The sequence below is a fragment of the Nannobrachium achirus genome (genome assembly GCF_963921795.1).
Source record: "Nannobrachium achirus genome assembly, chromosome: 15".
Taxonomy (NCBI): Eukaryota; Metazoa; Chordata; class Actinopteri; order Myctophiformes; family Myctophidae; genus Nannobrachium; species Nannobrachium achirus.
The window spans coordinates 1467501-1495205 of NC_137822.1; the positions used below are offsets into that span (position 1 = coordinate 1467501).

The 27705-nt window shown below is 43.1% G+C and overlaps 1 protein-coding gene across 1 annotated transcript in view; it reads right to left on the minus strand.

Annotated features, from left to right (window-relative positions):
- Positions 1–27705, minus strand: part of arhgef28a (Rho guanine nucleotide exchange factor (GEF) 28a) — a gene marked incomplete at both ends in the record, with an annotated part of 154239 nt that overhangs the window by 104611 nt on the left and 21923 nt on the right. The window contains 8 exons of the mRNA XM_080742851.1: positions 623–709; positions 7001–7124; positions 9678–9891; positions 11166–11566; positions 12556–12698; positions 19994–20078; positions 21759–21805; positions 27214–27277. Coding sequence (XP_080598977.1) covers positions 623–709; positions 7001–7124; positions 9678–9891; positions 11166–11566; positions 12556–12698; positions 19994–20078; positions 21759–21805; positions 27214–27277 — 1165 coding nt within the window. The remainder of the gene's footprint in view (positions 1–622; positions 710–7000; positions 7125–9677; positions 9892–11165; positions 11567–12555; positions 12699–19993; positions 20079–21758; positions 21806–27213; positions 27278–27705) is intronic.

Sequence of the window (27705 nt, forward strand, 5' to 3'; positions counted from 1 at the left end):
CTGTGAGCTTGTATATCTGCTATTTTTCAATAGCTAAAGTATAAAATAATTAAGGCCCCTCCAACTTGGGCCCTAGTAACTCAGTCCCACTCCCCCCCTTGTGAGGCCCCTGGAAGCAGCCAGTGAGTGATACTTTGTCACACAATGATGACAATTAGACATTAGTTTACACCTCACCTCTTATTAGGCACGCACGCACGCACACGCACGCGCACACGCACACGCGCACGTACACGCACACGCACACACACAAACACACACACACACACACACACACACACACTGGTTCTCTGCCTGATATTGTGATATTGTCTGTCAGACCTTTATAATTGGTTTGTCTTAACAGCGTCACACGCCAAAAATCAGACGATCTACAAGCTCACAACGTGGTGTGGCATTGGCTCAGAGGGTAGAGTGGCCACTTGGGAGTCGGAAGATACCCCGTTTGATCCCCAGCTCCTCCGAGGTTAGTGTTTGATTATATCGCCCATCTCTACCATTCTAACAGCCGTGTCACGTTGTGAGTGCGGTAGATCGTCTGTTTTCGCACGCGACGGAGTATAGGGTGAAGCATGGGAGCAGCCAGTGAGTGATATACAGGTGGAGTATGGACAGTACTTACTAGCAGGGTGGAGCAGAGACAGAGATTTAGACAGAGAGAGGGCCTGAAGGAGAGGCCGGCTGTGGCTGAGGCCGTGGAACACTCCATCTATAGTGTATAGAGCAGAGAGTGGATAGAGGGGTCGCTCACACATTATGCACATCTACAGCAGGGGTATTCAACGGTTTCAGGCCAAGGACCCCTTGGTTGAGAGAGAGATGAAGCAGGGACCCTAGGGTGGATCTTAAATTACCTTTTTTAGATTTTCTTGAGTCTCACCCCCCAATTATGTTCCAATGTACAAAAAAATGCTTTGGTTAAAATTTGGTTGAATTTCAAGCATATTTAGAGGTAGCTCAATCAAGTCAAAGATTGTACATTTTATTGGTCAAAATCGAATTGCACTGCAGGCACATTTAAGTTATACATTACACATTATTCTTATACTAAGCACAGAAATTATATTTTTTAAGCTTACAAATCTAAACACAAATCTGATTACATGTTTGTCATATGTCAAACCAGAATTAATGTATTGTAGGAAATAGCAAAGCAAAGAATGACAATTGCTATTTTTCATTTAACGTGCACAATGACATGTCTTTATTGCACACTCTTCAATCATACTCACAACACACAACAAGTACACAGCCCCACTTCCTTGTTTACCCCCAAAAACCCCGAAAGTCACTGCAGTATAGCAATTCAGTAGTTACTGATCAATTAAAGTTTGTTTACGGCTATCGGGATACTTGTGCCGATGGTTCTGCACAATTTGCAGCAAGTATTGGAGTTGGGACTCATCTTTAGTAATGAGACCACAATATTCTTGTATTAGGTCAACCCCACGCTCTGCATGATCATTGACAACATTCATTGCCTTCACTACAGCCAGAGCTTCTTGGTAGTCTACCCTGGGCTCCCACTCATCGGGATCAACGTCAAGGAAGTCATCTGGGAGATCCATCATTTTGAAAAGCACTTCAATGTTCTTCCTTGCAATTGTTCCAAGGTCAACAGTAATTCTCAGTTCATGATCTTCATTTCCATCTTTCATGGCTCTCACCATCAGCCTCTTCGTTTGCGCGCTCACTTGACTGTCAAACAATGCAAGTCCGACAATCTCTGGAGCAAAATACCATAAGTGATTGGAACACTTTTGAGAAGCAGCTTTAGACACCTCAGCATTTATTGATGAATATTCCAGCAACGATTTTAACAGCTGCCAAGTAATTTAGTGGAGCGCTGACAGCAACAGGTGCCATCATCCATGCCTTCACATAATTGCAAACTGCAAAAATGCACAAATCCATGCATGCTTTTTCTTCCCTGAAGGTCAGTTTGAATTGGCCATGAAACATCCAGATCTTCATACAATAAATAACCTTTGCCATCCAACGGGCATGATGGGTAGCTCCTGGAGCTCTGAACCGGATACCTCGAGCAGCGAGGTATCCGGTTCATCAATAAATGCTGAGGTGTCTAAAGCTGCTTCTCAAAGGTTTTCCAATCACTTATGGTGAACAGGGGCATTTGAAGAGAATTACTGTTGACCTTGGAACAATTGCAAGGAAGAACATTGAAGATTTTTTCCAAGGTGCTTTGAGTGGGAGCCCAGGGAGGACTACCAAGAAGCTCTGGCTGTAGTGAAGGCGATGAATGTTGTTAATGATCATGCAGAGTGTGGGGTTGACCTAATACAAGAATATTGTGGTCTCATTACTAAAGATGAGTCCCAACTCCAATACTTGCTGCAAATTGTGCAGGACTATCGGCACAAGTATCCCGATAGCCGTAAACAAACTTTAATTGATCAGTAACTACTGAATTGCTATACTGCAGTGACTTTCGGGGGTTTTGGGGGTAAACAAGGAAGTGGGGCTGTGTACTTGTTGTGTGTTGTGAGTATGATTGAAGAGTGTGCAATAAAGACATGTCATTGTGCACGTTAAATGAAAAATTGCAAATTGTCATTCTTTGCTTTGCTATTACCTACAATACATTAATTCTGGTTTGACATATGACAAACATGTAATCAGATTTGTGTTTAGATTTGTAAGCTTAAAAAATATCATTTCTGTGCTTAGTATAAGAATAATGTGTAATGTATAACTTAAATGTGCCTGCAGTGCAATTCGATTTTGACCAATAAAATGTACAATCTTTGACTTGATTGAGCTACCTCTAAATATGCTTGAAATTCAACCAAATTTTAACCAAAGCAGTTTTTTGTACATTGGAACATAATTGGGGGGTGAGACTCAAGAAAATCAGAAAAAGGTCATTTAAGATCCACCCTAAGGGACCCCCACAACCTGTCCATAGATTCCATATAGTTTCATTGTTTGACAGCACAATCATCAGTGTATTTTGGATTCATGTCAATTTGTGTTTTCAGATATTTAACCACTTGAACCGTCATTACTTAAAGGACAACTTTGTTTTTTTTACAACAAGGGTTCATGTTTTAGATTGTAATTAGAGAAAAGAAAAAGTGAGTGTTAAAATGTTTTCATTTGCTTCGTTCTATTGTTTTAGCGCATTTACCGTGCTAAAATGTGGGGCATGCGTACGCATGGGTCATGCGTACAAGTGGCTAAATAGGTATTTTTAGACACAATAAGCCAGCAGTTTCTTTATTGCTATTTACAGTAACACTTCTAGCCCCCAATCAGTCACATCCAACCATGAAAGGTTGCGTTGTATCTTGGGAATGGGCTTATTCTGTGTAAAATGACATATTTAGCCACTTGTGAGCATGCCCCCAACCACTGAAATAAGAATCTCTAAAACAATAGAAAGAAGTAAATGAAATCAATTTAACACTCATCTTTTATATTCTTTAATTAAAATCTAAAATATGAACCCTTGTTGTAAAAAACTAAAGTTGTCCTTTAACTTGACATTTCACTCCGTACCTAGTCTGCTCTTTTTCCCTCCCACGCCAAACGTCTTCGCCGAAAACAGCCGATCTACAAGCTTGCAAAGCTTGTAGATCTGCTATTTTTGGCTAAAGTTCTAAAGGATATGAACGCTAGGTTTCAAGTGGTTAATATAAAATAAAAAAATGAGAAAGGATTTGGAGGACACCCTGTAGTAACTCTGAGGACCCCCTAGGGGTCCCCCTGTTGAAGACCCCTGATCTACAGTATAGAGTGGTTCCCAACTAGTGGTCCGGGGGGAGGTCCAGGTGGTCCCCGGCTAAATGATGGAAAAGTTGGTAACCAGATGGACCCTAATAAATTATAAAAACAAACAGAGGCGAACCGGGTGCTCAAAGGAGATAAAAGGTCTTTTAAAAGTATATGGTGCTTCTAGGATCAGTGGGAATAAACACTGTTAACTCATTTAACGCCGATCCCGAGTATACTCGCGTAAAATACTGTATATAGAGTAACGCTGGCACTCTTACCCTACGGTCCGTTGGAAAGTCCTGGCACGATTGGACTCGCCGATTCATCATCATCACGGATCCACGAGCACAAAATAGTAATCCCTTAACATGGAGGCCGACGGTGGATCTCATCTTTAATGTCCATTTTCTCCAGAAAACACTTTTAAAGCCAAGGATGGCATTAGATTCTCGCTACAATAACGTAATAACAAAGGCAACGATCGGCCATTACAGCAACGGCATGGGGTGACGATCGCTTCCGTTGAATGACGTCATGACGTCAAACCGGAAATGTTTACGCAATGGACTTCTGGCCTTAAAAATAAGAGCATAGCCGCGGATGGAGCCTGCGAGAGGCATGCTGGACATTTTAACCCGTTCATGTCTGGAGCACTAAATGGGTTAATAGAGAAGAGGAGATCCGAGCACTCAAAAGGAGGAGAGGAGTTTGAAGTACTCTATAAAACCAACATGTTTTCAACCGTAAGGTCTTCATCAGGGCAAGAACTGCCCTTATACTGTAGATCTTTAACTCTTGAGAGCATAAAATGAAACCAAATGGACCATTGGTTTCATTTTACGCGCACGATCGATCTCCCAAAAACAGGTCAAAACACCTAAATGACCTGGCACTGAACTATCAAATGCTTAATTTATAGGAGTCCGCACGATTAGAGAATGTAGAAGAATTGGTATTTTGGTCAACGATAGCCTTTTATCTCTCCTATGGTACCAAGATCGATACAGCACGGTATTGTGGCCAAAATCTTATTGAAAGACAACAAAATATTAAACGTTTTGGGTCTGAGAGGCTAAATCTCATCGAATGGTGGTCTGTGGCTAAAAGGAAGAATAAATAATGGACCGTGAACTGAAGAAAGGTTGGGAACCACTGGTGTAGAGCAGAGAGGACAGAGAGGTGGTAGCTCACACATTACAAACGCCTCAACTACTGACCAAAAAACAACCACTTTATCGTCGCTGTCGGGTGGAAACCAAAACCGTTCCTTTTTTATTATTATTAAAAAATGTAATTCCTGCTAGGGGTTTATGAATTATGGTTACTCAGTTCTGCCAAAGATGGAGATCTCCTTCTTAGCGTTTTTTTTTTTTTTTTTTTATCAACGTATCGCTCTTGTCTGTCGTTCGATCAAGCTACCGTTGCTAATAGTTGCTAGGAGACTAAATAACCCGGAAACAAAACATCCGTTCCCCCATCCGGTCCCATTCAACCACAGAAGAAGAATGCGCTATATCTCCGCCCCTAGGTTTGGAGAGGGGAAAATGGCCCCGCCCGCGTGAATGTGGGCACGCGGCACGAGGAGTACTTTGAACAGGGAAATGAAACCACCGCACGCTGAGACACACCAAGGGTGTAGAAATGACCGCAAGCAAACCGGGAAGACGCACGGCACTGTGCACGCGCGCGATCGTCCTCCAAAAACAGGTAAAAACACCTGAAATACCTGGCACGGGACTAGAACAAAAGATAAGGAGATCTCCGTTTGTAGCAGTCTTATAGTGAAAATAGCTGATCTACTCAGTCGATTTAGCGCTGTGAGCTTGTATATCTACTATTTTCATTACTTTTGTGCGACACTCTTGTATGATGAAGTACGGCATTCATTTATGAAAAAACAAAAAAAGTTGAAATATGGAAATACAAGGTTTCTGCCCGACAGCAGCGCTATGGAGCGACTCGGCCTCACTGTGAATGGACCGTAAAAGGAAGGCATGCACGCAATCAAGAAGAGAATTCTATTCAATTTAATAAGAAAAACAAATTCATTGACTTATTGTTAACCCATTAAGACCTGGAATTATTTTATACTTTAGCTATTGAAAAACAGCAGATATACAAGCTCACAGCGCGGCACCGAGTGCCGCGCTATGAGCTTGTAGATCTGCTGTTTTTGAAAGATCGTGAAAATGTGTGCAAATCATTGAATGTGTCATTTTCAAAGCAAACCTTTGTAACTCAAATCTTTGCTACTGGGGGGTCCCTGGAACAACATATTTTGGGATGGGGGTCCGCGGCCAAATACTTGTAATTCTGGGGGTCCTTGACATGAAGACGTTTGAGAACCACTCATTTAGAAGAAGGATTTAGAAGACATTTATAGAATCGGGTCAAAACATTCAAAGACTTTTGCACAAAATGTTCAAGATCTTTCAAAAATAGCAGATCTTTTCGCCAAAGAGATTTGGTATAGAGGGAAAGAAAAGGAGAGGGGCCAAGTATAAACCCTTGGGGGGCCTTGGTCAACAGAGTATAAGGTTGAAGTGGTTGAGCAGCTCTTTTGCAATCATTTACTTTAGATAGCAGGGAAAAAGAATAAGCTCCCACATCGCCAACGATTGGTGAGGCCACCCCACTAATGAGAGGACAGGCTGGAACAAACACCATTAGTTCTTCCTTCGGCCCATTCGCTACTAAATTAACCCTCACATACCTGGAACACGCCCGAGTCGCGTTAAGATTTGAACCACTTTAACCATTATTTTGTGCTTTAACTATTGAAAAATAGCAGATATACAAGCTCGCAGCGCGGCACCGAGTGCCGCGCTGCGAGCTTGTAGATCTGCTATTTTTGAAAAATCGTGAAAACGTCCTTGAATATTTTTGACCCGATCTTTGACCCGACTTCCAAATAAATCCTTCCTCTAAATCAGCGGTTCTCAAACTTTTTCATGTCAAGCCAAAATTTAATTTATTTGGCCGCAGACCCCCATCTCTAAATATGTTGTTCCAGGGACCCCCCAGAAGCAGAGATTTGAGTTACAAAAATGTGCTTTGAAAAATATATATTGAAAAATGTGCACACATTTTCACGATTTTTTTTTCAAAAATAGCAGATCTACAAGCTCGCAGCGCGGCACTCGGTGCCGCGCTGTGAGCTTGTAGATCTGCTATTTTTCAATAGTTAAAGCATTCAATAAGTCTACGGCTAAATGGGTTAAATTCCTTGCTATGTGGGACGTTCCATGATCCCAGAGTCACTGACCTGGGCTGAGTTCAGGGGGCGGCGTGGCGGTGGCGTCCTGGGCCATTCGGCGACGAGGCCGCAGACTGATTTTGGGAGAGGAGTAGGAGTAGGACCGCAGACGGATCCCCGGGTCAGCCGAGTCCTAGAAGGAAGTACAGCCAAAAATCAAACATGAGTTTTCAACCCACATGAATCCTAACCAGGGACCATTGTTGGCTTGTGGTGGAGGTGAAGTTACATTTTTGCCACGGACAATCGGACATAGAAAAAGAGTGGACAATACTATTACCAGGAACAAATAAAGATATAGCCCTGAATGACCATAACACGTCTTTAATTCTGAGAGTGTTCAAATTAGGGATGGGACGATATGAAAATGTCATGTCACGATTATCGTGACAAAATAAATCGTGATTTACAATATTATCGGGATAATCAAAATCCATTATCCTGGTGCGGGAACATTTGCCAAAAAATTGCCGATCTACAAGCTCACAACACGTCGCGTTGTGAGCTTGTAGATCGGCTATCTTTTGGCAAAGACGTTTGATAGAGAGTGAAAAAAAGACTGTATCAAGTACATATATTACCAGTAAGACTCCCTAATCGGGAGATAAGCGACCGTAGGTCACTTATCTCCACAAATAGGGCAAAAATGTGTTTGGCCAAAATCTTCCTGATCCATGTTGATGACATGAGTGTAGACATACTGTGTAGTGATTTTCGTGATTTTAGGGCAAAATCTGTAGGAGCAGTGTCCAAAACTGTGTTTTTAAAAATCGGCCTGGAGGTGGCGCTATATGGGAGAGATTCATGTTGATGGGAGAGTGTAGACATACTGTGTACCGATTTGCGTGATTTTAGGGCAAAAATTGTAGGAGCAGTGTCCAAAAATGTGTTTTGCAAGAATCGGCCTCATGGTGGCGCTAGAAGAGGGCCATGTGAGAAATGAGGGGTGGGGTCTCCGCGCCGGCAAGGCGGACGAATAGGTACCGGCCCCGGCTGTCCCGGTCGCTCCTAGCCGGAGTTACGGCATTTTATGTGAGCTGCAGTGTAGGGGGTCCTCCACTGGGGGCGCCACCACTTTTGCATCCGTTCTGGAGCACCAGGAGTGGGTGGTCCCCGGGAATTCCCCGTGAGCAGCCCCGTGGGGGTGGTCATTTGGTCAGTTTAGCACATTTGGTCATTTTTTACATCTGGGGGTCCCCCAGGGACCTGGGGGTCCCTGGAGCTCAGGGGGTCCTTGGAGGTTGTAGTTTGGCAGGTAAGGAACGTGTGTGCAAAATTTGGCATGGATCGGGGCAACGGTTGCGGAGATATGAGCAGGGCAAGAGTGTGACGTGTGAGGTGTGACAGACAGACGGACTGACGGACTGACTGACGGACTGACTCACAGTTTGTGGAGGTTTTGATAGTAAATGCGACCTACGGTCGCAATAAGTACCTTTTACCAGTTATAGAGGGTTTATGTGGTACCGGATATGCAGCTCGGCAAATAAAAGGTGAATTGGACGATATCACGATAATATTAAATCTCCACGATACGATTATCGCAAGTGTTTTTTATCGCGATAAACGTTAATATGGCTTATCGTCCCATCCCTAATACTGACATTCGGTAATTGCGTACGATCAAGAACATTATAATGGTGTGTAAAAAAATAAAAAATGTTCAAGTCTTTCGCCTTGATCCATGATCCTAGCATCTCTATTCTGGGTGTGAAAGTTTAGTGAAAATAGCCGTTCTGAATCGATCTAGATAGGGTTTGGGAGTTTTTGACAAGAGATTTGGTGTTAAGAGAAATACTAGAGGACCTAGTAGTGAGCCCTGGAGGACCTCTTGGTCAGCTAATTATATAGGGTTTAAGTGATTGAAATAATACTGTGTAACTTTTTATATTAATCAAAAGTAGATTTTTTAATACAAATGGGTTGTGTGGTCCCGACTCCCAATAAATAAGAACTTAAAGGACAACTTTGTTTTTTTACAACAAGGGTTCATATTTTAGATAGTCATTAGAGAAAAGAAAATATGAGTGTTAAAACGTTTTAATTTACTTCTTTCTATCGTTTTAGTGATTTTAACGATTTTGATTTGCATGCATGCCCCCAACCAGTGGCTAAATATGTCTTTTTAGACACAATAAGCCCCAAGATGCACTGCAATCTTTCTTGGGCAGATGGGGGCTGGTGTAAATAGTAACAAAGAAATTGCTGGCTTATTGTGTCTAAAAAGACATATTTAGCCACTTGTACGCATGCCCCAAGCAGTAAATGAAAACATTTTAACACTCATCTTTTCTTTTCTCTAATTACAATCTAAAATATGAACCCTTGTTGTAAAAAAAAACTAAGTTGTCCTTTAAAGCATACTGTGTCAGTACCAATGCTCCATGCCAGAACACACAAACATTATTGATCATATAAAAATAAACCTAATCTGAGAATACCACACGGCCCACCCATCTGACCACCTAACATGGCAGCCTGGGCCGCAAACACTTTCAATATGATCAGTGGGCCCTGATCCAGAAAAGACTGGGAACTGCCGACTTAAATAACAGCTCCTAAATAATACCTACTACATACATCGGACAAAGATGAGAATGTATTATTATTGTCATTTGGTTGCTACTGTAGGCTAACTGTGAAGATGATAAAAGCGTGCAAGTTTCAAAATGAAAAGGCATCCTACTTTTGAAGGAATGAGGTCACACGCCGAGGAGGCGGAGAGAGTGCGCACGCAGGCCAGGTCATCGCGGGAGGCTTCATGACTGTCCCGTTCATCTGCGCTATTGGGACTGTCTGGTGACTTGGGACAGAGAGGGGACAGCGGAGAGAGTGGGGGCGAGGACACGGCACCCTCCTCGTCGTCATCGCTGTCCACTTCCACAGCGACCAGACTGGGACTGCATGCACGCACAGGACAGGGAGAAAAGCACTTTCACCTGCTTGAGCCATTTCAACTGCTTTCAATTCTAATTCATCAAATCAAATCGTTATAGAGCACATTTAAAAACAACTTTCGTTGTACCAAAGTGCTGTGCAGAACATTTCATCAGCACAGAAATAAATAAACAAAAAAACAATTAAAGGAGCTATAGTCAACTTTTTCATTTTGGCCGTTGTCAGGCTGACTTTGTTTACATCCCTCTTCTATTCTTTTATATGGAATCCATAGAAAAGAATAGATATAAAATATTTTCGAAACATTATTTTTATTTTAGCATCCGTTTTTCAAGAAAAAGTTGACTATAGCTCCTTTAACTCAGTCGGTGCCATATTTAAAGTGGGATGACCTCTTATATTGCCGGTTCGCCAACAAAGGGTTAAAAAAATAGTGTGCACGCTGGTGCACACATTCGTGCACAGATCATGCACTATGCATGTGCATGCTTTTCACAGCTTTCAAACAAAAAAATCCGCTTGGAAATCCGTTCAGGCATTCAGGAGAAGGCAGCCCTTATGTTTTCTTCAAATGTAAACAAACATGGCTGCCATGTTTGAAAGATGGGGTTGGTATGGGGGTTAAACATGCAATTTCGCGATCGCGATCATGCCTAGTACACTGTTGGAGGTCCAAATTTTTTTTTTTTTTTAATTATTTTTTTAAAAAAGACGTTCAGAAGACGTCTGGCAGGGAGGTCCATAGTGAAAAAGACGTTTTAAAGACGTTTTTATCATAGAAACATCTTTTTTGGCAGGGTATGAGTTAACATACAGAGGCATAATAAACAGTTCATAACACCATGTCAGAAAGAAACAATAAGACCAGCCAAGACAACATATCGGGGGAAGTAGAACAAAGTCTAATGTATTGCACTCTCTTTCCTTGTTGATTTTGGGTGGAACACAAGGCACACTCTACTGGCTATGTCTTTGTAATGGAGAATTCGCGACTGCCTGATTTTTTTTTAACTATAAGACATGCAGCCTATTCTATAAAATTGCAAAGGTAAGGTATTTTGATGGCCGTGAACAGACAATAAAAAAGCCTAGATTTGGCAGAAGAGTCTAGATTTCAAAGAAGAACAAGCCCTTATATTAAAGCTTTTTAGCTTTTTATTGCTGGGATGCTTTCAATTTCTTAAAAAAAAGGAATAATTCAAAATGAAGTTAACTCCTTGCAATTCAATTCATTTCAGACACTTCTTGCACCAAGTTTTTTTTTAATTGATAATACCTGAGGCCATCGTTTTCCGGGGACGGGCTGCTCTCTCTGGGATTGGTCAGGTCGAGGTGTGGAGGGTGGGACATCCTCCTGTCGTTCAGCCTGCCCAGGGCCTGGACGGCGGGCGAGAGACAGGCCGACTGACGAGCGGGGGAGGCGGGGGGAGGGGAGGGGCTTCGAGAGGAGGGCCCCGACAGGAAGTCACTGGGCGGTGGCGGGGGAGGAGGGCTCTCGGAGAGGAAGTGACACGGTTGCGGCGGAGGGGGAGGGCTCTCGGACAGGAAGTGAAATGGCGGTGGGGGCGGCGGGGTCTCGGTGACTAGAAGGACATCGTCAGAGTCCACTCCGTCCGTCCCCGTGCTGTCACCCGTCACCCCGCTGAGATGGCACACGGTCACCTCTCCGTCGTCCACCTGTGGCACGTGGAAACCAAGAAAAAACAACGACACAGTCATAATTAGGGATGGGACGATGTGAAAAAAAAAAAAAAGACTGTATCAAGTACGTATATTATAAGTACCTTTTACCAATTATAGAGGGTTCAAGTGGTACCTCTATATATTTGGCAATTTGGACAATGTTTAATTTGTCATTTTAGAGGTATTAAAAAGTCCTTCAATTGGCACTTTAGAAATGTGAATATACCCTATACACTTAAACTTTATGTTGGTTTGTTCACACTTGAGTGAGAAAACAATGTTTCACATTAACACATTCCCCGCCATTTTAACATACCTTCGTACTCTACGGTGCCTCTGGTCTCCATAGACTTCCATGTAATTCATAGTGCACGGATCATGCACACCCATGCCTAGATAATGCACCACGTGTGTCCACATTGCTCACAGCTTTCAAACAAAAAAATCCGAATGGAAATCCGTTCAGGCATTCATGAGATAGAAGCCATTATGTTTTCCTAAAATGTAAACAAAGATGGCTGCCATGTTTGATAGATGGGGTTGCTATGGGGGTTAAACATGCAATTTCGCGATTTCTATCATGCCTACTACATTTTTTGGGGTCAGAAAAAAAAATTGAAAAAACATTTTTTTTGATTTTTTTTTTTTTTTTTTTTTCAAAATGGCGGAAATTCTCGGGACTATCGGGCCTGGCAGGGAAAGACATTGAAATAATCTCGGGACTATCGGGCCTGGCATGCAATGAGTTAAGTTAATCATCTGCGGACCCTCCAAAATAATTGGGGGGTTGTGTGTGACGACGCCATCAATTGATAAAGTCGACTTCAACTCAACTTTTTACTGAGTCGAGGCGACATGCAAAAATCACAAGTCGTTAATGCCCTAGTGTGTGTGTGTGTGTGTGTGTGTGTGTGTGTGTGTGTGTGTGTGTGTGCGTGCGTGCGTGTGTGTGTGTGTGTGTGTGTGTGTGTGTGTGCCTCTACCTGCGTCAGCTGTGTTGTTGTGTCTGTAATGGCCTGGTGGTCCCTCTGGTGGTCCCCGCTGTCCATCAAGGACATCACATCTACAGCAGCAGAGGGTGGGGGGCGGCTCTGGACACCTCTGGGTGAGGCAGGACACTGGCTCTCTGTGAAACCAAACCACATCCCTTTAAAGCAGTGTTTCTCAACCTTTTTTCTGCATGGGCACACTTTTCATGTCCCAAGAATCCATGGGCACACCAACATAATACGGAGGTGTAAATATCGTCACTGTCGGGAAGAAACCTTGCATCTCCAAGTTTCTTCGCAAATTAAATCCCTGCTTCGTCATACAAGACTGTTGCACAACAGTAGTGAAAACAGCCGATCTACAAGCACACAACGCCTCGCACCGCGAGGCGTTGTGTGCATGTAGATCGGCTGTCATTTTGATTGGCAGTTGTGTCCGACCCCCATAACACTGAGACCAGCTCAGTGGCTTTGTGGTTAGAGTGTCCGACTTGAGACTGGGAGGTCGGGGTTCGATCCCCGACCGGGTCATACCAAAGACTCTGAAAAATGGGATCCAGTGCCTCCCTGCTTGGCACTCAGCATCAAGGGTTGGATTGGGGGTAAGTCCCTGAGACATACTAGCGTCATGTCCAGGGGGTGTACAGTACTTGTACATCAAGCTGCCTCACGCTACAGAATCAGAAGATAGGCTCCTGCCCTATGGGCCTCGAGGCTCGGGAAGGCTTACTTACTTCGCCGTTCCATTTGTACTGAGAGAGTACAAATGGAACCGTACAAGGTCCATTTAGTCCTAAATATCCCATGATACATTTCGTCGCTGTCAGGCAGAAACCTTGTATCTCCATTTCGTAAAGTAAAGCCCTGCTTCATCACACAATACTGTCGCACAAAATTTGTGAAAATAGCAGATCCACAAGCACACAACGCCAGTGTGGGGGCTTTGTGCGCTTGTAGATCGGCTATTTTCACTAGTAGTTTAAAAAACGCGCATCGATAACAGCATCGATAACAGCATCGATAAAAGTAGTGGAGTCAGTAATGCCAAAAAATAAGCTGCTAACTTCAAGTCATGATGCAAAGGCTATAAATGAAGGGTGATCTAACTTGTCTCTTTGGATAAATTCTTTCCTATGGCCCTAAGGTACTTCCATACCAAAGGGGACCTTTGCATCATGACTTGAAGTAAAATGTGTGTTACTGACTCTGGTGGACTACTGCTACCAGTGACGAATAAAACCCTCTCTTATTCTCTTGACTGATTCTTGATTCTCCTGATTCTTGAATGAAGTAAAACTCTGTTAAATTAGACACCGGTTTTAAACTATTCTGTTCCGTTGCCAGCAATCTGGGGACCCAACGATGAAACAACCAAGCACTCAGGAGTAAAAAGGAGGTAATCTGGGAACCCATTATAATTTACACCTGCAAAGTAACTAGTAACTAAGTTTTCAAATAAATGTAGTGGACTAAAAGTACAATATTTGAATCCAAGATGTAGAGGAGTAGAAGTATTGGAAATTGGAAATACTCAAGTAAAGTACAAATACCGCAACATTGTACTTAAGCACAGTACTTAAGTAAATGTACATAGTTACTTTCCACCACTGCCCATTTGTTTTTTTTTACTCTGCAGGCACCACCTCCTCTTTGTGTAGAAACAGGAACTCTTAGTCCATTCCCCCCCCCCCCCCCCCCCCCCCCCCCGAGTGCTTCTGTGTTTATTCCTACTAACAACAACACTACATGATTAGGGCAGCGGTGCTGACAGATTCTGCAGTTTGGCAGAATCTGTTTTGAGAGATTACGTTTTCCACTAATCTACTTTAGAATATTAATAATAACTGGTTGAAGTGACAAACCTTTGGGCTTCATGAAGCAAGCACACTGAGCACTGCATGCTCACTCTGTCGTGACCTTTACAGGTTTGTTTACATAGAAAACTTCACACATGCTCCATAACAGACCTTAACTCTTAACGTCCAGCCTGCAACTGATTCAGAGGGACCAGGGGGGTTAGTTTATTATTGATACAAGCCGGGCCATAAACAATTGATTAAAATAAACATGCTCTGAAAATGCACCCAGAACGCTCTTGAGATTGTCACACGGGCCACTGATGTACAGTATACATTTTAGGTGAGAAATATGCCATACAATAATAGCTCAATCTTGAAATTTCAAATCTTTGCCATTAAAGAGGTGGTGCCATAGTTTTGTACTTTTTCCAGTTTTGTATGTGTCTATGTGTTAACATTACTCTCACAGACCCCCAGCTGTGGTTATAATATGCAAATGTGTCTTCCCTGTGTATTTTTGGTTACTTCCTGAAAGCTGAAAACCTGTGAGTCAAAAGGCCAGATTGAAATACACTGATATAATGACATCATAATATCATCCCCTCCCCTTTTCACCATACACCAACACGGTGGGTGTGGCTAACTACAGCTGGGTCACCACCCACCTGCAATACTTGCATCCCTGCATACTTAATGAACAGGTGGTTGTGGCCACATAAAAACTTCATTTGTAACACTTTCTGTACACTTTTTTTCCTCCAAGTGTAATCATAATACCTGATGATTATGTTGTAGGAGGGAAAAAATCATAGCACCCCATCTTTAATATCCAGTATTTTCCATAGTTATTTTCCGTAGAGTCCCAGGTTTCTGAGAGAGAGCTCGGGGCAGGAGGAGCTTTTCCTTCATAAAAAGGCTGACAGTGTGAACATAAACTAAGGCTGCATAATGGAAGGCCTCGCTGACATGTTGTCATAACATTGTTTGATGTCTGGACGCCTTGTACCCGAGCTAATGTAGGGGAAATCCTGAGCAGCGCCGCGCCGCTTCCTCTCCGATGTGCTGCTCTCACTGTCCGATCCACGCCGTCACGTGCAATGTTGTTTTTAGTCCGATAAATATAAGGCAGAGGTTGGACAAAATTGTATTATTTAGTTTGTCAACTGATTCTGTCAGGAAATTAGGTCTACTAGCCAGGATAAAAAATCTACCATGATCTGCTCACTGCAAATACCCACAGTGGCCAAATCAAGTTGGGCTCCCATCGACTTTCTATACAGGAGGAAAATACCCAGAAAAAAAATCTGCTTTAAGTAGGATGTGAGGGGTCTAACTAGGGGTTTGTCATGATGCTGAATCCATTGCAAGCATATTTTTTTTCTGGGTATCTTCATCCTGTATAGAAAGTCGATGGGAGCCCAACTTGATTTGTACTTATTTTGTACTTAGTTACTTACTACACTGCAGTTAGCAATCATGAGGACAGTGGGAGACTGCTGTTAGTTGGAGCGGCTATAGTTCCAACAACACCAGACCACAGGGGCGTCACAAAGGGGTAGAAAGTGGGACTGAGTTACTAGGGCCCAAGGTGGAGGGGCCTTAATTATTTAGCTATTGAAAAATAGCAGATATACAAGCTCACAGCGCAGCACAGAGTGCCGCGTTGCAAGCTTGTAGATCTGCTACTTTTTGAAACATCATGAAAATGTGTGCAAATCTTTGAATACATGTATTTTTTAGGCAAACATTTGTAACTCAAATTGTGCATCTGGGGGGTCCTTGGAATTAAATATTTTGACATGGGGGTCCGTGGCCAAATACATATCATTTTGGGGGTCCGTCACATGAAAAAGTTTGAGCACCACTGACATAGAATAGGTTTTTTTTAAAAAAACCTTAGAAGGATTTGAAATATGTTTGAAAAAATGCACACATTTTCACGATTTTTCCAAAATAGCAGATCTACAAGCTCGCAGCGCGGCACTCGGTGCCGCGCTGTGAGCTTGTAGATCTGCTATTTTTCAATAGTTAAAGCACAAGATGTGAGTGAATCCTTGTACCCAGGGCCCAGCATTTGGTGCGACACCCCGGCCAGACCACGAAGAGTTACGTCAGTGAAGGCTGACAACAATCTGCCATCACCAGTCCAACAGAGTCTGGGAAAACAACAGTGAATCACACAGCTTTGCAGGAGAAGATTAAAATCTCCAAAACGCTGACAAACTTCAACACAGTGCGAGACCTGGCTGTAACGCAAGCAGCGGTCATCATTGCCATGCTGGCTTCTGGTGGATTTTTCCATGGACATGCAAATGACCAGGCAAAGTTTGAGAACGGCTGTACCAGTGTGCACTCCTAATCGTCATAGTGTCATAAGTAGGGCTGTCACAATTATTACATAATCGTCTAATCGCAATTATTTGACATAATTGACAAATTAATCGTTGCCACGATTGACGTGATTATTTTTCATAATTGTCAGAATCGTTTCCATGTTGAAAAACTTTCATATATATATTTTTTAAAGTAAAAAATTGTGGAAATAGCAGATCCACAAGCTCACAACTCGTCGCATTGCGATGCGTTGTGAGCTTGTAGATCGGCTATTTCCACTATCAATGTTCTTTTTTTAATTATAAAGTTGTCAAATATGTCAGTATTTTCTTTGTATATTTAGGTTATGTGTCAATGTCATATCTGCCATGTGTAACTTCAAAGCCTAAAAGCCAAACAGAAATGTAATTGTCAACTACAAAAACACAATTAAATTGTTAATCGCAATCATTTGAGTGACAATTAATCGTCATGTAAAATGTCACAATCGTGACAGCCCTAGTCAAAAGTAAATCAGTGGCACACACATTCTGGGGGGAACCCGGAGACTGACCTCGCACCAACCACAGCTATTGAGAGAGAGAGAGTGGGTTATCACACTCCCATGTGTGATAACCCCACTCCATCGTAAACTGACAATATTCTAATAACATTCAATATTCAATTATTTATTGCCAAAACCAACACACAGATTGATTTGGAATTTGTGACCTTTGTTCCGCTATTTTCAGTACATCAGTACAAGTATAAACTTTTGTACATTATTTATTTTGATTATTGGTGCTGATAATGTTGTTTTCGCCCCTGTCCGTCCGTCTGCATGTCCTCCGTGTGTCCTTCCGTCTGGGTACAGCTAATCTCCGGCACCGTTGCCACGATGGCAGCAAAACTGTGCGCGCACACTCCCTGGGTGGCAGAGCAGAACGTCTGTCCTCGATTTTTCACATGGGCCTGTTATAGCGCCACCAGGAGGCGGATTTGTGCAAAACACATTTTTGGACAGTACTCCTACAGCTTTTGTCCAAACATCACACAAATCGGTACACAGTATTTCTATAGTCATTAATCTAAATGGGTCTTTCAGAGTTTTCATATTCATTCCTGATTGACTAAGATTGGAAGTTTGCAAGAGTGCTCCGTTTTGAACAAAATGCCTCAAATCATGAACACAGAGTGTGATTTCTGTGAAATTTTGCATGCACATTCCCACCAGGCCCAGGAAGAAATGTCACTTAAAACCTTTCAAATCAGCCTCATGTTGGGCGCTATAACAGGCTGATTCGTGTTTTTGCTTTTGCTTATAACTCCACTGATCGGTGTGAAACATTGTATGCACGCTCCCTAGAGGCCAAGGAAAAACCTTTGCCCTGCATACAGTATCTGCCTTTTATAACGCCACCACAAGGCCGACTTTAATGTAAAAATGCCTAAATCATGCATGCAGCATCCGATTGCTGTGAAAGGCCCAAGAACACATGGCACCCTTTTCACATTGGCCTATTATAATGCCACCAGGAGGCCAAAATAACCTACCTGACCCTGTGCAACTTTAATTTACAAAACCTGAAAGCAAGACATGTTCCAATGCCAAAAACAGCTTAATCACAACTACTTCATTTTAAATCCTGACACTTGCCCCCCTGGTCCTGAGTCAATTTCCTTTCCTACATTTTGTTTTTAATTATTATTATTTCAAAAGATTTAAAAAAGAAAAGAAAAAAAGAATCAAAAGAATTTATAGAATGAATAAAAAGTCGGAGAAATTCCAAAAAATACTTTAAGAAGTCATAAAAATAGCCGATCTACTAGCTCACACAGCGTGTCACACATCTCTTAGGGTCTCGAGCCTAAACGTTTGGGACGCGCTGACATAAGGACAGCATTGTGCCCACTGTCCCAGCACACAGTGGGGGAAGGGGACAGAGGGGACACCACCAGCCTGTCCCCATTCCTGTCTTTGTGCCAGTGACGGGGCACATTCCTGGACCTCAGAGACCCCCACCCCCCCGAACTCACCCAAAACGTGTTAATAGAGCATCAAAATCCCCATGCTCCGGCTATTTGAAAATAGCTGATCTACAAGCTCACAGTTGGCTTGTGTGCTTGTAGATCAGATATTTTCCAAGAAACCTTTTTTTGAAAAAACTGGAATATACTTGAATCATTTTAACACATTTGTTGCAATCAATTAAATCTCTTTGAAGGTCCAAGATGCCATGGTCTCCATAGACTCCCATGTAATTCATAGTGCACGGATCATGCACTCCCATGTCTAAGATCATGCACCACGTGTGTCACGCTGTTCACAGCTTTCAAACAAAAAAATCTGCTTGGAAATCCGTTCAGGGAGATATGAGATCCGTTCATGAGATATCAGCCAATATGTTTTTACATTATGTAAACAAACATGGCAGCCACGTTTGAAAGATGGGGTTTGTTATGGGGGTTAAACATGCAATTTCGCAATCGCGATCATGACTAGTACATTTTTGGAGGTCCAAACTCGGCAAACTCGGGGTATATACAAACTCGGGAAACTCTGAGTTGGCACCCCGAACAACCCAAATCTTGTATGGAGGTCCATGACACAAAATATTTACAGCTGTAGCCGTGTATCCCTTACTGAAAAGTAGACCTTACTAATCTCTTTTCTTCTCTTGTGTCCTGAATTTATTGCCAGTTTACGTCTATATACTGTGGATATAAAAACAAGGATTCTCTTTTCAATAGTGTCACAATGTCAGCTTGTAGATCGGCGATTTTCAAACAGCCGACAATCTGACATATCGTCGTTGTCGGGTGAAAACCTTGTATGTCCAAAACCGTTTGTTTTGTATTTAATTTATCATTTTAGAAATTATTTAAACTAGTGAAAACTGCCGATCTACAAGCACACAACGCCTCGCACCGCGAGTGTGCTTGTAGATCAGCTGTTTTCACTACTTTTGTGCGACGGCCTTGTCTGATGAAGCAGGGCTTCGTCATACAAATCTGAAACTTAGAGATACAAGGTTTCTGCCCGACAGTGACGATATATAGGTTTAGAGTGGCGAAACTTTTAATTTAACTGGGAGTTGGGGACACCCTGCAACCTCCTCGAAGAATGGGGGTGCCCTGGTCTGCACTGGACCCCACTTTGAGGCCCACAGCAGTGGATCAGTACCTGGTAGAATGGGGGTGCCCTGGTCTGCACTGGACCCCACTTTGAGGCCCACAGCAGTGGATCAGTACCTGGTAGAATGGGGGTGCCCTGGTCTGCACTGGACCCCACTTTGAGGCCCACAGCAGTGGATCAGTACCTGGTAAGAAGGACTGGAGCTCCTCACACACATCGTCGTCGTCCTCATCTTCGTCCAGGGACAGGACTAGATGCTCTTCAAACACCTGCAGAATGGATGGTATAGCGTCACTGTGGGGCAGAAACCTTGTATCTCCAAGTTTCAAACGTGTACGTTATCTCGTAAAGTAAAGCCCTGCTTCATCACACAAGACTGCCGCACAAAACTAGTGAAAATAGCACATCTACAAGCACACAACGCCTAGATCATTTTTAAAATGATGAATACAAAACGAATGGTTTTGGACATACAAGGTTTCCACCCGACAACAACAATTATATTATAGAACAGGAACAGTGGGAGTCAATCTACAGCAATCTCCACACTTTTTTGACATCAGAACCAATATTTAAAATGACCAGCTCAACAAAAGAACTACAGTAAAGTATCCCATTGCTGAAAATGTACCTGGGGGAACAGGGTGGCCTCTGTACTAGTAAATTCTGTACCAGTGGACTCCAAGTGTGCCATAGTCTCATAGTAAATCAGTGTCATACAAAATCTCTTTTTTTTTGGGGGGGGGGGGGGGGCATTTATGCCTTTATTGGATAGGACAGTAGACTGACAGGATATGGGGGGGAAGAGATGGGGAGCGACACGCAGCAAAGGTCGTGCAGATTGGGAATGGAACCGGAGACGCCACCAGGCATCCATGCCTATGTGGCAATGCGTAAGTGGTATGCACCTGGACCAGTAGGCCAGCGGGCGCCCCCCAGTGTCATACAAACATACTCTGAAGAAAACTCGGAGACTGAGATTTGGTAATTGGGGCTTAAGATCAAAATAAGAACATTAAAATGTTATGTAAAAATGAAATCTAACATTTTCTACGGACAAGGCCAAGCGGACACATTTGTCAGTGTACGGACATATTGATGACCACTGGCCTCTAAGCATCTGGTTTCTGGGAAATTTATGTTTATGAATTTATGAATTGTCTGTCAATATCAGGGGAACATGCAGCTGGATGGCGTCATCTGGTTACATGAAACGCCAGATCGTCGTAACCTAGTTCATCAGAAATTTGGCAACAGATCTTGGTAAATAACTAGGGAAAATGATGTATTATTATTAGTCAACCATGGTTCGGTGGGAATATGCGCATAATGATTGAGGGGTAAGCCCAAAGGTTTTATAGCCAAGATTGCAATGAAGCCAGATTGCCATGACCCAAGCTGGAAGAGCATACTGTAATCCCAACTGGAGCATTTCAAATATGATAGATTGAGACGCTAGGCTTGATGGAAGATTGCTTATTGCTGGGCTAAAGATGAAATAAGCATATCGTTGGGTGGAAACCATGTCCAAAACCTTCCTTTTTTGTTGTTATTTCTAAAACCATTTAAAATAGTGAAAATAGCCACTCTACAAGCACACAACGCCTCGCGAGCAGAGTTGGGGTCCGTTACTCAAAAAATTTAAAGGTTCTGAATTGGCATCCAGGGAGTGTGTGTGCTCATTTTGGCAGTGACCGGGCCAACGGCGACTGAGATTAGGTGGTAACAAACTGCGAGGACGCACGCACGCACGGACACACACACACACACACACGGACGCACAGGGACACACACACACACGGACGCACGCACGCACGCACTGACGGACGGAGGGGAAAACATACTCTCCCCCATGCCTTCAGCTGGTGGAGACAATAACACACTCGCACCCAAAACAGGTGCACAGAATGAAGCAGATCATTACAACACAGTGTTTGTGTAAGACTCACGTTGTCCACCAGGCCACGCTCTTCCGCACACAGTTCCTCGCTGGGATCTAACAGAGATAAAGGAAACATAGATTAAACTAGAAATGCACTATGTCCAGGTGCCAACTTGCCTCTTGTGCACAAGTAGGCCATGTATGGCCTACTTGTGCACCAGCAGAGCTGGCATCGCCAGAGGACATCACCACTGGCATCACCAGGAATGCTGGTCCCTCATTGGCTGTTAAGTATGACGTTGCCAGAAATGCTGGTCCCTGATTGGGCTACGGGCTTAAACAGACACAGACACTGACACACATACGCAGCCGAACGCAATACTTGTGCGCTCTGCTGGCCCAAGAAACTACTGTGGAAAGGTGCAGTTCTGGGATATTGCAAGTGTGGTTGCACTGCGTACTGTTCCTGATAACATTCTGTCTTGCTATTTATATTAGATATCGTCACTGTCGGGCAGAAACCTCGTATCTCCAAGTTTCAAATGTGTACGTTCTTTCCCAAAGTAAAGCCCTGCGTCATCATACAAGGCCGTCGCACAAAAGTAGTGAAAACAGCCGATCTGCAAGCACACAACGCCTCGCGGTGCGAGGCGTTGTGTGCTTGTAGATCGCCTGTTTTCACTAGTTTAAACCATTTTTAACCCATTTAGGCCTAACCTATAGTTCAGAAATTAGCCTACAAAAACAAATATGTTGCTACATACTGTATTATGTACTGTAAGCCCCTCCCTACACTAAAATGTGTACCCGGCCTGAATGGGTTAAAATGATAATGCAAAACAAGCGGTTTTGGACGTACAAGGTTTTCACCCGGCAACGACGATATTGTCATGTCACGTGAAGCATGACCAATCCCGTCAGATTGGACGTTATAGCCTAATTGTCCATTCAGAAAAGGGACAGAAAAAGTCCATTGATCTTTTGGGGTTACGAAAAAGTTTACAGGCAACGTCCTCTGAACTCAATGGACTTTTGGGGTTACAGGAATGTTTCACTATCTCCATGTATGGAGTTCCGCGTTCATACACATATAGTAACTGACGTCACGGACAGAACGGCCCATACAAGGAGATATGCACGTGTGTTGTGTTTGCACCGCTCACTTCGCACAGGTGAGATTTATTTAACACATTTTTGTATCCAACAACAACAACATAGTATTGGGTCTAAATCTCATCAAACGGTGGTCTGTGGCTCATGTGCCTAATGAATGATGGATCTTGATATAGGAAAAGGGTTGAACACCACACTGGGTTTAAAGTGACATAATGATTAGTTGTTCGAGTCAGGCCAGTACAGAGGCACCCCCCTCCATGCTGCTGTCAATGGTATATCGTCTCTGTCGTCTCTATGGTTACCACAGGCAGCCATTAGAGGTCAAATAAGATACATATTATGTGGTGTGTGAGTGTGTGTGTGAGTGTGTGTGTGCGTGTGCGTGTATGTGCGCTCGGAGAAAGAAATGTGTAGAGTATTTGCTAATTCGATCCAATATCACTTCTTCCCTCTCTTTGATGAGTAGTGCATCCACTGGTGCACCATCCCATCCCATCACACACACGCACGCACGCGCGCACACACACACACACACACACACACACGCACACACACACGCTTCTGCCCGGAAGTCAGCGGGGTTTCATTCACTTCCTGTTGTGCGAAGAGTGTTGGGTTCAAGCACACAACGCCTCGCGGTGCAAGGCGTTGTGTGCTTGTAGATCGGCTGTTTTCACTAGTTTAAATCATTTTTAAAATGATAAATACAAAACAAACGGTTTTGGACATACAAGGTTTCCACCCGACAACAACAATATGGTGTTCGTAAACAAATAGTATGCACCGTGCAGGAGTCAGGACATACAGTAATGCTTTCTCTTGATTGCGGCGGGTAACACCAGAACCTTCCGTCACACAAAAGCCATGATGTTCTGTGATGGAGAGCTCATGCAATAATATATATATATATATATATATATAACCACATTAACCAGTAAGACTCCCTAATCGGGAGATAAGCGACCGTCACGTCGCATACACAAACTTTAGAAGGCAATGGTAGGCAATCAGGAGGGAATATGGGAAATGGGACAGATCCATGTTGATGGACATGACTTTAGAGATACTGTGAGCCCAAATCTGTAGGAGCAGTGTCCAAAAATGTGTTTTGCAAAGATTGGCCTGATGGTGGCGCTAGAAGAGTGCCATGTGAGAAATCAGTTGTGAGTTGCTATCCAAGGAGTGTGTGTGCAAAGTTTGGAATCGATAGGACCAATGGTGCCAGAGATAAAGAAGGGGCAAAAGTGTGACGTGACGGACAGACAGACAGCCGGTGGAGCTTTTCATAGTAACTCAGTGACCTGACGATCGCAATAAAAAGTGAACATAGCTATTTTAGAAATACAATCAAAGGATATGTTCTGAGTTGTGGGTTCCCAGGATTCAGGGTTAGCACCTCCTCCTGAGCTGGGCCCAGTTCAGGTTCAGGGTTAGCACCTCCTCCTGAGCTGGGCCCAGATCAGGTTCAGAGAACCTTATCTGAAACCCAGTCGTAGCGTATAATGGAAACAACTCCAGAACCGGTGAAATGCAGTTCACAGCACAGCGGGGTTCGCTTATTATTATTATTGTAATTTTTTATATAATACCTATTACATCCCGCGGGGGAACTTCTGTTCTCAGCTTCACCCAGCTGTGTGCTGCCCACAGAGGAACAGTTAGGAAGTGTCTTGCTCAGGGACACATTTCTGAGGTCTGGAATCGTACCTGGGACCTTCGGGGCCTCCCTTATAGGCTCACTAACCACTCAGCTTAGGCCGCCCAACAGTAGCGTCAGTTCAGAAAAAGCTAAGGTATGGCAACATGGCTGGTGTCTTGCACGCGCGCGAAGGTGCGCGCGTGCAAGACACCAGTCATGTTGCCATACCTTAGCAACAGGCATGATACATTTATTTTAAGAAGTACATTTAAGTTTTTCCCCCTGTTTCTACGGTTCTTGGGCTGGATAAGGCAGCCTGGAACGGTTGTTCAAGTGCAGCTAAAATTGGCATGTTAGTAAACGTGCCACAATTAACAATAATGCACTGCACCTGTGCAGCTGACCTACGGAACCTGGGAATATACCATTTTGTCAAGATGGGGAGAATACAAGTGTGGAGAATATAATTATAATACCTTGTTTAAGTGACCATTTTGTTAAATTTTGCATTTGTAGTCATTTTTATGTAATTTAACAACATAATAACCAGCACAGATAGACAAAGAGACATTCGTGGATTTATAGTTAAAAGTAACTTTTATTTTCCGCCCTGCATACCCCTGCCATACCCAATTGACGCCCCTGCCGCCCAAAGAAGCTTAGCTCTTGTGGTGGAAAACGAAAGAGCAAAAAACTTTTTCCCACGGTGCCTGAAGTCCACAACATGGTTCTCAGACGGCGTACCACCCACGATACTCTGGTGTACCTTGCTTTCATGACATGTGCTTCGACCTTTCACCCTCGACCTGTCCGGTTTGGTTACGCCCGAAAGGACTTTCCTCCCTCCTGAATAGCCGAGTGATCTCCAAGGCACTCAGGTTACCGGGGCATGCCGACGCTCCGCAACAGCGCTGACGCTGGAAAAAGAGGGACTGCTCCGCGTGTCTCATGTACTGCATCAGTGTTGTTTTTGACAGCAAATTTTGATTTAGTTTTAGTCATAGTCTTTTGAATAAAATGTCATTTAGTAGTCATAATTTTAGTCAACTGAAAAGTTTTAGTTTTAGTCTAATTTTAGTCGACTAAATATCATACGTTTTTAGGCGACTAAATCTACAGTTGATTTAGTCAACTAAAATTGTATTTTGGCAGCCCTTGATGGCGTCGTAATGACTGATTTTACATTTGGTTGCGTGCTGAAAATAGCCGATCTACAAGCTCACAACACGTCACGCTGCGACGCGCATTGCGACGCGTTGTGAACTTGTAGATCTGCTATTTCCACTATTTCTTACTTGGATTTTTTACATGGAAACGATCATGACGATTATGTAAAATAACCGCGGTTATGTCAAATAAATGCGATTAGACGATTATGTAATAATTGTGACAGCCCTGTCTGTGTGCGTCATTCGGGTCTCAACAGTGCATGTTGCTTTTGTAATGAAGGGTTAATATTAAGCGCTGTAACTCTACTCTAACATTCCTCACTGAGTGGTTGTTGACAGTCTGTTCTTACAGACAGTCTGATCACATCCCGCAGTTACATTCTCGGGTCACCCGGGGAAGAGTTGCTCTTCACACATCACACTAACACACGAGCATCACCACCGTCATCGAATGTGTGCTTTCAACCACAACGTCCAAATCTATTCATCTGGTGTCTTTCCCAACAGAAGTCAGGCACGTGCACACATAGACATCAAACGGGGCTTGAGCCCCTGCCCTTTTATCCGTCTGTAAAAAGTGCCCTCTCCAGACCATGGAGTTGCAGTTTTTACTATGGTGAAAGAAATGCCCCCTCTTCCCATGCCATACCTGAAGGCAGCATCCAAAATTGTCTTATCCAAACTCTCCTGAACTTGAGTGCAGCATCTTATGTTGAAAGAATTGCCCTCTCTGGGTAGAAATCCCAGTATTCACTTTATTATGCTTAGTTCAGTGTGGTATCAAGTACCGAAAATAGCCGACCTCCAAGCTCACAACGCGTCGCGCTGCGACGCGTTGTGAGCTTGGAGGTCTGCTATTTTCGCACGTCCCTGGTAGCAGTCACTTTAGTCCCTGCTCCTACTGAAACACCAGCCAGTTCAGCAGTCTTTGAGACTGGAACGCCTAAATTCGTGCCCCAATAATGAACCCTCATACGGTCACTTTATCTCTTAACATCTCGATCCAAGTTCAAGCTCAAGTCTCTCTGGGACTGAGCGGTCAAGGCTACAACTTCTCCTCGTATCCTGTTTTTGTTATCCTAACTACTGGACAGTGTAGCTTTTTGAATATCCATTTAATAAACAGTTCAGAGGCAATGGATGGACATGGTAAAGTCATTTAACACATTATTAAACACATTATTACTTATTTTATAACCATTATTTTAAGTCTTTTTGACCCTATTCTATAAATGTCTTCTAAATCCTCGTAAGGCTTTTTGAAAAACGCATGTTTCCATGTCGGTGGTCCTCAAACCTTTTCATGTCAAGGACCCCTAGAATGATATGAATTTGGCCACCGACCCCATCTCAAAATATAATGTATCAGGGACCCCCCAGAAGCAAATATTTGAGTTACAAATGTTGGCTTTAAAATATATATATTCAAAGATTTGCTAAAGAATTTAAAATAGCAGATCTACAAGCTCACAGCGTGGCACTCTATTTTTTAATAGCTAAAGCAAAAAAATAATGGTTAAAGTGGTTACAATCTAAAGTGACACAATTCCAGGGTTAAACTTTTAACTGGACCATTTATTCCAGACAAATCTGCTTACCTGCATCGCTAGCGTGAGTGTGGTCACTGCCTTCCATCTTAGTGGGACCCCTGAACGCCGTGATCTGGAACAAAGCATTGCTATTTTGTCATTATGCTTCTATTGTAGACACAATGATATACAGTAGCAATTATGTTGTTATAATTGCCACGGACCTACTGTATGTGTCCTTCATAGCCTGTTATCCTCTGACTTACAAGAAACAGTGTTGTTTTTGTGCCATGACATATCCGCCATTGCTATCACAATGTCCATAGCCCTGTGAGAAGTTTATTAGGTCCATAGCAAACTGTTTGCAGACCATAAAGAGAAGGCAAACACTGTTCACATGGCTTTATACTGATAATAACAGCACAGTGCAAATTATTACTGTATAATAATGGCTCCTTTATTTGCCCACTTTCTACCTGGTGTTGGCCATAAATGGTAAGTGCTGAATTTATAGGCCTTATATACAGTGGTGGAAAGTAGCTTTTACTCAAGTAAAGGTAA